Source organism: Convolutriloba macropyga, chromosome 6 (assembly GCF_964194025.1).
Source record: "Convolutriloba macropyga chromosome 6, txConMacr16.3, whole genome shotgun sequence".
Classification (NCBI taxonomy): Eukaryota; Metazoa; Xenacoelomorpha; order Acoela; family Convolutidae; genus Convolutriloba; species Convolutriloba macropyga.
The window spans coordinates 14,874,069-14,887,645 of record NC_134473.1 but is presented as its reverse complement, the minus strand read 5'-3'; the positions used below and the strand labels follow the sequence as shown (position 1 = coordinate 14,887,645).

The 13,577-nt window shown below is 32.8% G+C and overlaps 2 protein-coding genes across 3 annotated transcripts in view; both read right to left on the bottom strand.

Moving 5' to 3' along the window:
• LOC142341507 (protein farnesyltransferase/geranylgeranyltransferase type-1 subunit alpha-like) overlaps positions 1 to 13,577 on the bottom strand; it is a 351,573-nt gene that overhangs the window by 137,953 nt on the left and 200,043 nt on the right. The window lies entirely within an intron of this gene.
• Positions 1 to 13,577, bottom strand: part of LOC142341505 (uncharacterized) — a 126,834-nt gene that overhangs the window by 58,037 nt on the left and 55,220 nt on the right. For both annotated transcript variants that reach the window (XM_075392484.1, XM_075392485.1), the window contains one exon: positions 8,153 to 8,380. In XM_075392484.1, the coding sequence (XP_075248599.1) occupies positions 8,153 to 8,380 (228 nt within the window). The remainder of the gene's footprint in view (positions 1 to 8,152; positions 8,381 to 13,577) is intronic.

The window sequence follows — 13,577 nt, the reverse complement described above, 5'->3', positions numbered from 1 at the left end:
ATAGCCCCCTTTAGGGTTTCATTAATCTTGGAAGTGTTTTCACCGATCCGTGAAGCGGTTTCACTGATCTGGAAACCGGCTTGCTGGATCATCTTAGTTTGTTTATCTAACTCTTGATTTTGCCAATCTATTGCTCTTAATGTTTGTTCACTTAATGCTAGATTGTGTTCATTATGGGCTAGCCATGTTTCACTGTTTGCATTTAGTGTTTTAGTTAAAGGATCAAATAACTCTTTTAATTCACCATAATATTCTTGTTGTTTTAATTTATCTTCTAATCTATTTCTTCTGTTTTGTTTTTCTAGGTTGTTTATTTTTATAAGTGTTTCCAGTTTAGTCATTTTTTATGGTTATAATAAATCATTATATAGTGCAATAGCAGCTTCAATTAACTTTCTATCATCATTAATGGTTAGTTCTAGAATATTATAAACCAATAGGTCTTTGTCTCCATCTAATGATCTGCGAAGCAGTTTCACTGATGCAATCCTATTCGGGGAAACCGCTTCGCAGATTTTATTTACCAGATCTCTTTTGAATAGATATAGATTCCCATCAAGAGGATAGCTTTTAATGTTATTCACACAAAATTTTTTATCATCAAATGTGTTTAGACTAATCTTACTTGTTTTTGTTGTTGTAATGTTATCACCAACTTTTTGCATTCTACATTCATCTACAGTTCTCTCTGTGTTATACATTAGTGCATTATAATATTCTTCATGTTCTGCATTGTTACAATTCTTTATTCTTTTCTCTTTAGTTTCATTGGGGTAATCTTTAAAGGTATATGTCTTAGTGCTAGTGCCACAAACTCTTCTATTTTTCTACTTCCCATTTCATGTTTGAATTTACCAGGGACACTATTATTAGTTTTAATTGGAGGTTCGAGATTGGATAGGTCCATGTGTTCATTGTCGACATTACCCTCGCTAAAACTTAATACAAAACTATCAGTATCCATATAATGGAGTTGTAGACCTTTGAGAGATGGTTGAAGAATATTATAGAATACATCATACATGTGTAATTTACTTAATTCTAAGATAGTAACACCTACATATACTGGAGAATCATATTCTATTTTTTCTTTATATATTCAATTTGGCTATAATCCTTATATCTAGTTATATTCTTAAACGTTGGTTTACTTATACTTTTCATTATCTTTTCTTCATCATGTAAGAACTTACTTTGAAGGAAGTGTAGGGGATTCATGCACATTCTTCCATATAGTGAACTGTTCATTAATTTCTTTACATCCTTTCCTGCTTCAGTTTTAGCTGTTGCTCTTTTATTAGTATTGTTTTGTATATAATCTCTACATATGTAATCTTGTTTAAATTTAATTACTCTATGTATTTTAGTTACTTTTACACCCATCTTAACATAGAACTTTAACATCCTATAATGAACCATGTATTCTGTTTTGTTGTTTTGGTCTAAGATTAATTTCTCTGTTTTAGTTTTGCCTTTCTCTCTTTCTCGGTATCCCAATTCATTATCATTTATCTTTCTCTTATCGGGCATCAATGCTAGTTGCTCTGTTCTATCTTTACATGTATCAGTATAATCAATATCGCAAAGTATACAATAACCATGATCACTCATCTGGAGTATTTAATATAGTATCAAGAGTAGTAATAATAGTAAACTGGAAGTCCTTATAAGGTAGCTTTTGCATCATTGCATAACCATGTAGGTTGTTTGCGTCTATGTACCGTATGGACTTACCATCACTGTTATTAATATATCGCTCACCCATTATTCCTTATATACCACCTCTCTTTGTTCCAACGAAATCATCTAACATTTGTTTATCTTGTAATGTATCTAATGTAACACCACTTGACATTAAGCAACAATCAAAACTATAACCTAGTAGACTAACGTAATGTAGTGGATTGAGCTTGAATTCATTCTTGCTTAATTTAACATATTCATTCATGCAATAGTCTAATAATTCGACATCATATTATAAATAATCTATAGTTAAATCTCTACCGGTTTTATGACTGTTTTCATTATTAAAGTTATCTACTTCTTCTTGTGTTGGTAGTTTATTATGCAGTGAGGATTTGAAGTCTTCTATCTTTAGATTACCTATAAATTTTTGGTAGGTAGCTTTGCTAGCATTGGCAGCTTCGCTGTCATACGACTTTGTCGTGGTTGGGGAACCATGGCCGGGGGCCCTTCCCCAAGTGTCTAAACCAAAGTATTCCCATGGATATAAAGTTTTAGTTTCAACCGTATATCTTTGCCATTTGATCTAGAGGCATAGCTAAGAAGTTATAACTATCTAAAAATTTGAGACAACCAATGCGAAACATCATAGGCTTACCAGCAGCTAGTGGTATGTTATCTACTTTTCTTTTATCATTATTCTGTTTAAAGAGTTCGCTGTATAGTGGGTTGAAGTTATAGCCAGAACCATTGTGGAATATTACAGGAATGAAGTTTTGTTGTTTGTACCTCAGATTACATATTCTACATGCTGGTCCTCTATATTTACCAGTTTCATGACAATGATCTCTTACTTTACTAAAACATGTTTTACTGCAGATATGACAAGTGTTATTAGTTTCATGATATAATTTATCTTCTTCATTAAATATCATTTGTTTGGTGCGCTTGAAGTTATTCTCAGTTTCTATTTCTAATAGATCACTAGCAAATCTTTTGATACAATCCAGACCGAAATAGTGTTTGAAATTACACTGCCAGATGTAACCCACACTTATTGGTATCTGTTCAGCTGTTACTTACTTACAGCCATTAGTCGCGACTTCAACAATGCAACATTCTATATCAGCAGTTATAATATTTTTATATTCTGACGTTTGTGTTCATTTATAAAAGTAATTTTTTTCTTCTTAGGACAAACAACCTCGGGTTTGAAAGAGTTGTTACATTCATGTTTTTTGTATTTAATTTGTGAATCAAACCAATATGTACATCTATCACAGTGATAGAATTTGTGATTCATTCTATTTGGTCGACCTAACAAGGTTTCTACGTTTTTAATTAGAGCACAGTGTTCTGTAGTACCATCTCCCCAAACCAATATTCTGACATCTTTTCTATCTTTATCAAAATCATCCACTGGTTTAAACAATTCTACTTTGCCCCCACCACAAGGTGTGTATACCCAAATATTAATATTGTACAATTTCTGTATTCTCATTATATAACAAAAATCATCTTAATCTCGTTGTCGTGCTTCAATTAGATTGTTTAAATATTTATTCTCGCGTGTTGCGTGGTCCATAGCAGGATGTAGCCGAGCAGTAATAGTTAGTTGCAAGCAGTTGTATTTATAACTACGTATATTTAAAATCGATTTAGAGTTTTTGAGATCAGGGGGTGAATCTATATACCTACCAATAGATGCTTTAGTTGGTTCAATATTTATCTGAATACTTCTCAATCCAAGAAAATCGAAGTCACAGCTATAACCTTCATATAATTCTTTTCGAAATCTAGCCATTGTTTGAAGTCACCGTAATCATATATAGCCTTATTAAAAATTTTGTCGGTGTTGAAGAATATTTTTGTAGTTTTAACTTCTTCTTTGGTTCTCTTCTTGTACTCACACTCGGCCGTGACCTTATATTCAAAACTCTTAATTTTTCTAAACTGATAACAGTTTTTAATTTCCTCTATTGAGTAATTAGTTGCTTCGTCTATATCTTCAGTGTAATTCCCACCTTTATACGTAATACAAAACTCTCATGTTCTGACTTGAGTTTACATCAAAATCTTCTGTGTTTTCTAGATGCATCCGATTGTGACTATATGAATGAGTAGTAAAAGCTACTTTTCTTCTAAATTCTTCGTGACATTCTTTACATTTAAACTTAATTCTGGTGTAGATATTATCATCAGTATCTGTTTTTTTTTAGCTTTAGTTTCAGTTTCAGTTTTAGTTTCAATAATATCCTTAGTATTATTAGCAAAGCTACTTCGTAGATCTTTAGGTTTGAGAATATATTCATCTTTGTCTGGATTATACATCCTTTCACTAGTTTCATCGCTGAAGCCGCTTTGCAGATCTTCCACTTCATCCTCATACTCCTTTCTCGCCCTGTTTAAGTGTTCATCACTTAAATTGTGTTTGACAAATTGTTTCCTTGTTTCAAAGGCCAAATCACAAATACAACAAAAGTTTACGTTTTCTACTTTAGACATCTTTTTTATAGACAAAAATTCATTTTTGAAAACATACAAATTAAAAATGTCCACATCAGTAAAATGTGGTGGTTGTAAATATAAATCATGGAGAAAATGTTGTGATAAATGTTTAGATAGTTTATTTGAATGTTATATCTGTAAGGGTTACTTTAAGAATAGAGATTATATTAATCATATGAATATACATTATAAAGATCCTAGTCTATATATAACTTGTATTATGTGTAACGAAAATCAACACATCAGCGGATTTAGTTTTTAGAATTTTAAGTGTAGATTATGTATTTATTTACATAGATATAGATATACACATACCAAAGATAGATTCGAGGAATATACTAAAAGATTTAACATAAAAACATAAAGGTGTGAAAAAAACGAAAAAGTGGTGAAATTGCAAACGAGCTTATTATTATTTTCTAGAATTAAGCCATTTCTTATATTAATGTTAGACTTAGAGCAAATATATAGTAGCGGATAAAAAAGGGAAACCAATAAGCAGTAAAATTTGGCCTTATTCGACAAGCGCGATTAGCGTTAGGAGAAAGGGTCAAATTTTACTGGTGGTTGGTTTCCCTGTTTTATCCACTACTATTTTGAGTTGACCGCTGAACGAAGTTGAATAGCGGAGAAGTAAAAAATTTGGCTTTTGATCATACCACTGTTTTTGAGAGGGCGTGAACTTGAAATATGAAAAAGTTTATCTCAGCAAGCGATACTTTTTTCTTCACGTGCAGCTTTTTCAAGCATTTTTTAGTTAGAACTAATTTTTATACTGAAAAAACTTTAAATACAACAATAATAAGTTCCACAAATTCGTTTTGAACGTATTTCAACGCGTTTGATTTTTCAAATGAGTTTTAAGCTAATTTGAAGGTTTTGGCTTTTTTGTGAACTGTTTGTGTGAATTTATTTTTTCACCCACTGTATGTGTTGGAAATCAAACAGAGGCTTATACCTCAGAGGTATTTTGATTACCAATTTATTGAAGTTTTTTTGGTCTAGGTCAGTTTTTTTGTAGAATTTTGTTTTTTTTTGTCCTTAGAAGGCCTCTAGCTTGGGACCGGCTGGCGTCCAAAACTCGATCAAATTTCCGAAAGATTTGTTTAGTGGTTCCTCTTGTTGTAGGGAGTGTACTATGTTGTCCCCAAAAATGATGCTCTTTCGGCTGCTTGAAATTTTCGCTCTTGATAGTTGAATTTATAATAATAAATATGTAATATGTAATACAAGCAACAAATAAGGTTGTAGCCAGAGGCAGAAAAATGTGCAAATTCAACAACCAACAGGAACTTTTCTATCAAAACTAACTAATGGTTCACACTAATTCAAACCAGTTCAATCAAATTACCCAAAGGTAACCGGAACGCATGCAATTCACTTCCTGATCCAAACAGCTATACTAAGATCTGACTTCCAGCAGCTATTTTACGGGCCAGAAACTTATAATCTTCGCAAACAACGATTTTGAATGACCAGGACTCCGTGGTTTACTTGGTTTGCTAATTTCAGGATTAACAAAAGTTAGGATTCATGTTCAACAGGTCATACAAATACATGCATTCTGTTTTTATTTTTTCCCTGCTATTGACACCCTTTTGATTAAGCCTATGATTACCTTTGCTCCTCTGTGGATCTATGTTTTTTAACCAAATTTCAACTATTTTCGTACAGTCACAAGGAAGGAGAATTCGAGGAAAAACTTAGATCTTTCTGCTTTTTTATTTTTTGAGTATTGGTCATCTCGAAACTCAATGTTAATTCTTTTACGTTCTTCACGTTTCAATGTGCCTTTTGCTAGGTATTTTGACTCTGGTAAAAGTGTTGTTTTTTTCATGAAGGTACAAAAAAATCAGTTATCGACTCTTTTTTTGTTTGTTTTAAAAGCACATGAAAAACTTTTGGTTGGCGGAAAAAGCCAGCTCTTTTTTTCTCAATGCATATGCAGTCGTCCAAATAGTCACCAGTCAGAATTAGATGTCAATCGCACCCGAGGAAGTACGGTTTTCCAGATTTGAGGGGGTTGGCAAACATTGAGACACATGATTTCGTAACAAATTAGTCTCTCTCTATCGGAATTTCTTTCAAACAGCCCTTGTGTTCTTTTCTTCAAATTAATCTCAAGAAGATTTCCAAGCAATATTTTATCCCACCTTAAACATCGAAATCACTTCATAACTCGTTATTCCCACAAAAAAATCTATTTTGCAAACTTTCTGACCTTTCGAACCTCCAATACTTTAGTTACTGCTTTTTCTTGACAAAATTGATTCTTTCCGCTGTAAAATTGCCAAATACAATAGCAACGTTACTTTTTCCTAGCTCTGGTTTCAATTCACCCGTTGATCTTTCCAAGTATTCCCTAGTTAATTCGGCTTGATTGACAAAATTTGAATATAAGAACACAACAATTGTTTGAACTCTTTAGTCAGATTTGTTCCGCATGTGCCCCTTAAACGCAAAATCTCTATGAGAACATTACTCCAATGTATGTTCCTTTTGATCACCTAACGACATTTCATCGAAAAATACAACTATATAAACAAACAAACAAAAGTTCGATTCAGTTTCCTTTTCAAATTTCAACTCTTCGTTCCTTTTTTTTCAATCACCCTTTTGTTCTAATTAATTTTGCTATGGAGTTGAGCCCGTTTATTTGTTATTTGCTGAAGCTAAACTCATGTCCAATTACACCATAAAAGTATCAGTTCTTAATCATTAAAAGTCTTTGCTCCGACCATTCGCAAAACAAAAACAATTGCTAAATCTAATTTTTACCATACAGGAAGCTTTACTTTTTCATATAATAAAGTTTGGGACAGAATTTTTTATCTGTTTTTCTTTGATTTCTATTTCCCGTGCTGTGGGTAATCGCTAGGGGCAAAACATATTCTTTTCCTGGGAAAATTGCAAAAAAAATGACCCACCAATCCTTCAAAGCACATTTTTTGTTTGTTTTCTTTTCTGTGCAGTAATTTTTCCGTATTAACGTACCAATTATATCCCCCCTGAAAACACTAAACAGTAACCCCAAACTTGTAGTTGATTATTGGGAATAAATACTCACTTTTAATATACCGAAATTTTGGAGTTTGGGGGAATTCATTAATAAATATCATTGTTTTCCTTAACTCTTCAATTCTTCGTCTTTTTTCTGCTGTAAATATACTTGGTTGCTTCTTTTTAATGACCTCTGGGATTCATTCTGACTATTTCTGAAAACTTGACTATTTTGCGAAGCTACATTCCAGTCCAACTTACATTGCTCAAGATCTTTCCTTTTGTTTACATAGTCAATATGCACAAGATTTGCACCTAAACTCTAGAAACTAAATAACCACCCAATATCAAAGTTTCGATGTCACGTAGTCTCAATGACCCTTCTTATAAATTCTACATTTTTGTTGAGAAGTATCACAAAAAATTGAAATTATGATTTTTCTATTTTTTTTTCAAAAACAAGGAAGTCTGGATTTTTTTTCAGACTTTGCGTAGTTTCGAACCCTCAACTTAAGGTTCTCAAGTGGGTTTGTGATTAAAAATTATAATTTTCGTTTCAAATTAGTTTTTGACAGTTTTTTCCATCGTTATTTGCTTCCAGTTGTCTTTGGAACTCTTCCGGCTATTTTTTCCTTTTTATTGGTTTATCTTCAGCAGATTGAATAAATATAAAAACACTCGAGTCTTAAAAGGACTGCGCATAAAAACTAGCCATGTGGGTAGCAGATGGGAGTTATAAAAACAGCAATTTAGTCGGTAGGGACAATTCCTGAGCGAAGCAAAGCCGACACCAATTTTTGCCTATATGTAGGCTCAATGACAAAAGACCGAGTCGGGTTCCTGTTCCTAAGAAACACCTCGAGTTTTTTTAATGGCCGTGGTCATCATACGGATTACTTTTATGGTCAAACGTACCACATTATTAAGGCTGTAAAATGAGCGTATCTTTGGTGTGCCTAACCTAGCTTGACACAGTCATCGTCTTCTTCCGTTAGACAGGAGTCACTTGTGATGTTGATCTCAGAGATCTCCCCCTCAGTGTGCATGCATAGGACTTTTTGCGCCTTGTCTGCCGTTTCCCCGTTCTCGTTCGTCACTCGGCACACGCGAGTCTCAATCTCTGTCGGCTCAACTTCCATGCAATGTTTCACCTCATTGTTTTCAAGTAGCATAAACGTGTTGTTCTCTCCTAAAAACAGTAATCTCTAAAAAAAACAGTCAGCTAAAAACGCCAACATCATTGAGCAGAGAACAGTTCACGAGATGAACTAGAATGCGACGAACATTGGGAAAAGACTGCTTTCTTTGTTGTATGCATTATTGTTTTTGTGCAGCCATCTCAATTTTATATTGGCACGGTTGTCATGCAAGTTTGACAAAAATTCCTTTGTATGAAGTTCTATGACAACATCTTTTCCATAAATACGATATGACTAAAAAGTATTTTTTTTCAATTTTTTCTGGCTCAACACATTATTTGAGCTTGGTTTTAGCCCTGTTCAAGATTTCTTAAGAAGTTTCTTTAATTACAACTTTCCTTCTATTAAAGTTCTGGGATTAAAGTTTTCATGGTCATAGGAAGTTGTATTTCTAAAACCGTTTGAATTATGAAATCAACCCGGGTGAGACTTGTAAGAACTGCTTCAATCGTGCGTGTATCGTAGAACTCCATATCGCCAAGCATATCAAACACCGAAAAGATAATCCGAAAAGATGATCTGAGAAGATGAAGAATAAAACGTTTATATACATAGCGCAATTAATAAACAGTATAATAGCGTAGTTTCAAAGTATATTAGTAGCAGTAAAAATGGAAAAGGCAAACCTCTGTCTGACTGCTTTATATTAAGCGGAGGTCATTTGTCGAGCAAAACTCGAAAATAAAATTTTCAACCGATTCAAAATGGACAACTACGTCTATTTTTGAATTAAATTTGAGGACAGTGCTCTTCGTTCCAGTCAAGACAAGAACAATAAATAAACTCAAGCCAAATTCATTATTTTTTTTTCATACCAAATACTGGTCGGTGATAGTTTTTTTCATAAGTCGAGGCTGACAGAAATACAAATTGCTCACAAAAGCGACCGGTCACTTCAACAGCTTCAACAAATATCATTGAAAGCTGGATATAAAACGACACTACTGATCATAGTTATTTCGTCAATGCAATGTATCCATAACCTTTTCCACTTTTCTTCAATTGTCTTAATTCACCATTTGATCAATTTCCAATGACGGCACGTTTAGTTGAGAATGGGGAGAATATATCAGCGTTTTTTTTTGCTTCAACTAATTGTTCCGACCCACTTCAGTGGGGGAGTTATTATATACTCAACTAGTTTTTTTTCTTCAGTCAATTTTTGCCGATCGTTCTATTCATTGTACAAGATTAGGAGTGGAATCGTTAGAAAGCTTGTCAAGCGTAGAATTTCAAATTAAAAAGATTTTTTTGAAATTCGTTTCGTCCAAGAATTGTGAACTGATTGAAACCAATTTCTATAAAAGTGCAAAAGAAAAGAACTGAAAAAAATTTAAATACAACTTTGAAAATTCGAAAAAATATAAAGAAGCACAAAAATCTATTCTCCTTGCATCAGTTTTTGTTCCGACCCTCTTGAGGGAGGAGGAATTATATACTCAAATGGGTTCTTTGTTCAGTCAATTTTGACCGATCGATATATTCATCATACAGAGTTGTGAGCGGTATCATTAAAAAGCCCCTGCAGCGTAGAATATGAAATGAAAAAGACTCTTTGAATTTCGTATTTTACAGGGAGTTATCGAGGTTTGAAAATTTGTCAATAAAAGGCGAATTTCCGTTGTTTTTATTCACATTTTCCGGAATTCCGCCTAAAATTTTGTCAATTTTGCTAAAAATTGTGAAAATTGTTAACAATAGTACTGTTTATTTTGTTTTAGAGACAAAAGAAAGTATTGTTGACTATTTTGGTTTAACTTTTTTGGCTAAAATTTTGGCTACTATTTTCGAAATTCAGACTTTTTCATCAAAAACTGTCCAAAATAATGTTCTTTAGTCCATTTTGGTTAACTTTGCCGCAGGTACACACCCCAAAAACAAAAACACAACCTTTGTAAACTACAAAGAGAGCTAGTCTTCCAATTAAATTGAGAGTAGTCTAAAATCAAAATTTTGCCGTTTTTCTAAAACTTTACTCTATGATTATCAAAAACTCAACATTTGTTTTTGATCTTTTAACTAACAAATTTTATAGATCTAAAGCAATCGAAACAATTGAATGTTCTAAATGGACGAACAGCAATAGCGAGGCAGGTTTTGGTTCAATATTGGACTGTTACGATCGAAAAACATAACCAATGAAAACGCAGCATTTTTTTAAATCTTTTAACTAACCAGTTATATAGATCTAAAGCAATTGAAACAATTGAGTTTTCTAAACGGACGAGCAGCAAGAGCAAGGCATGTTTTGCTCCAATCTTGGACTGCTACGATCGAAAAACATAATTCGGATTGTAATCAGTCGGTCTTTTTTTAAAAAATAATTAAAAACAAAACAATTCACATTACAGCTCACTGTTGATAAGTCTAAATGGCTTCCTGAGCAGTTCCAATTTATTGTATCTTTTTTCTGTAGTCAAAAGATGTTTTAAAAGTGATTTATTTTAATTAAACAGTGGCTTTTTGAAATGTGCCAATTTTTTTTGAAATTTGATCAGCTTGTAGTTTATTGTCAGCAAAGAAAGATGTGTTTTAGTGTCAACTTCTTCTTCCTCTACTTTCTGTTGAAACAAATTTAACTTTTTTGCTGTATTATGCGTTAAGTTATGGTTTTTTGCCTTTGATACTACTAGATTTCACAATTGTTTTTTGGTTTTTAGGCATTGGCCATATTTTCACGTTTTTTTTTCTCGTTTTGTCACATTATCACAATAATGACCGTTCACAAATTAAATTAGTGGTGCTCAAATTACGGCACAATTGAGCATATAAAAGTCTTGAAAGGCATAAAATATGGTTTCAACGGCTTCGACATCCCTTTATCGAAGAACTTAATTGATTTTTTTAATCATTAACTGTATTTTTGCTTTGTCTTTGTAGTCGTATGAACTTAACTGAATAATGACAGTACTCATTGGCAATTTATGAGGGAATAAATGAGCCTGTATTCTGATTTGAGTAGATAGCCGATCGCTTTCATGACTTTGAAAGCAATTGTTTTCAAAAATAAAAAACTCTTTTCAACGTTGTCTAACTTCGCATTTTTGTCTACTTGTTTCTGAGTCTTGTTAATTACAGGTCACATATAACAAAAGTGTTGTCGAGGGAAGGTGCAAGTTACAAAATCTAATTTTTAAAAAGACTTCGTTATGAATTTACTGGCATCGGCACGAGTTTTTCGCACAAAAAGTAAACAAATTTTTCATTTCTCTCTATATTTAAGGTTCCTTTATAGACGTAAGACATATTTTGAATTCCTACTGGTCTCAAGCGCTTCTTTTGAGCAAATAGACGAACATATTTTTTTATTTTGTATCTAGTGGCTTTCATGACTTTAAAAATAATTTTTTTCGAAATAAAAATTTCAATAAATTTTGCCCTTTTTTCTTCTTTTTGTTCTACTTTTTAACTCTTCTCATTAATAAGAAGCCCTATAGAACATTCTGGGCAATCAAGGAAGGCCCAATTGAATACATTTTTAGGGGCCAAAATGATTTCACGGCTGCGACAGCGTTTTCTCGCCAAGTTTCAATTGAATTTTTTTGTTGTCTCTTTGTTGTTCTGTTTGTAACAGAAACTCCACTAATGACAGGTCATAAGGCACTCCTATAGATAGCCCATCTGATCAGAAACCTAATAAACGTTTTCAATTTCCAACGAAGGGTTTTCCGTTGAATGAAATGTTTTTAATAAATATATAATTTTTTTCATCTTGGCTGTTTTTTTGTTCCTTTTTTCCATGTGATACCTAGTCTCGATAATTACAGGTCTAATACGACATCATTGTTTTCAAGGGTAGGTGAAATTGAACAAAATCTATTCGTTTTTAAAGAATTCATTTTGCAATTACTGTCTTTGACAGGGATTTTTTGCACAAAAAGTAATTCAGTTTTTGATTTTTGCCTATATTTAAGGTTCTTTTTGTAGAGTTAAAACATATTCTGAAAAATTACACACCTCAAGCGCTTCTCTCGGACAAATAGACGAATTTATTTAATTATTGCATTTTGTAGCCAATGGCTTTCATGAATATGAAAATAATTGTTCTAAAAAAAACAAGTATTAAGTAATTCTGCCCTTCTAGTTGTTATTCTTGTTGTTACCTATTCTCACTGAGAGCTATACCACATTTTGGCCTTTGCGGAAGGTTCGATTGAACATTGTCGATTGAACATTGTCAAAAACATTGGCAAAATATGGCGTCAAGGCTTCGACAGCATTTTCTTGCAAAATTCAATTGAATTTTTTCGTTGTCTCTGTTTGTTGTTCTTTTCAGGTCTTAAGGCCCTGCTATAGAAGAGTATGTGATCAAAAGCATATTGGATGTTTCTAATTGCCATCTAATGGTTTTCCTCACATTGAAATTCATTGCTTTTAGAAATAAAGCATTTTTTTTTATTTCGCTGTTTTTTTGTTCTTTTTTGTCTAAAAGTTACCGAGCCTTTTCATAGAGTGGTACCATATCTTTTCTAGTAAAGTAAAAGTTATTTTGTTTAGTTTCAATTTTATCCGACGCTATTTTGAGCTTCTGTAAGTTTTTTTTAATGGACGTAACGTTTTGCACGTAATTAATGTGTGTTATTTTTGTTGATTGATTTTGTTGTTCTTCTTGACTTCTTTCCTAGTAATGGCCGATCTCATCAATGCAATGCGGAATTTTTGCTCCACTGAGTTATTTGCATTTGAGGCAATCTTTGTTCACATACATTTTTTTGACAAAAATTTGAATTTTTGGGGTTTTCTACCTGTTCCTATTTGGTAGACATTCATTCCAAAAATGAGGATGAGCGGGGTCGGAACTTGATGTGCAAACGCACACTACCGAGCCTCCTTGTTGATTTAGAATTCAAATGTTCAAATTAGATTCACAATCCATTAGTCTTGACTTACCATAACAAATATGACCATACCAAATCTTCCTTGCGTTCCTTAATCAACAAAAACTGAATCTCCCTTGAGTTGAAAAAATGACGATACCAAAACTTTCTCACGTTTGAAACCAAACACGCCTAAAATTGCTCACAATAATTTTTTCACTTTTGTTCGGTCTTCTCAACTAGGGATTTATATAGGTTTGCTCATCCTAACAACAATGTCCAAAAAAGAGGAGCTGCTCAAAAACAAAAGATTTTTTTCCATGTTAGGTAAACATACGCCAACCAAAGCGTGCGTCCAAGGGCTCACAAA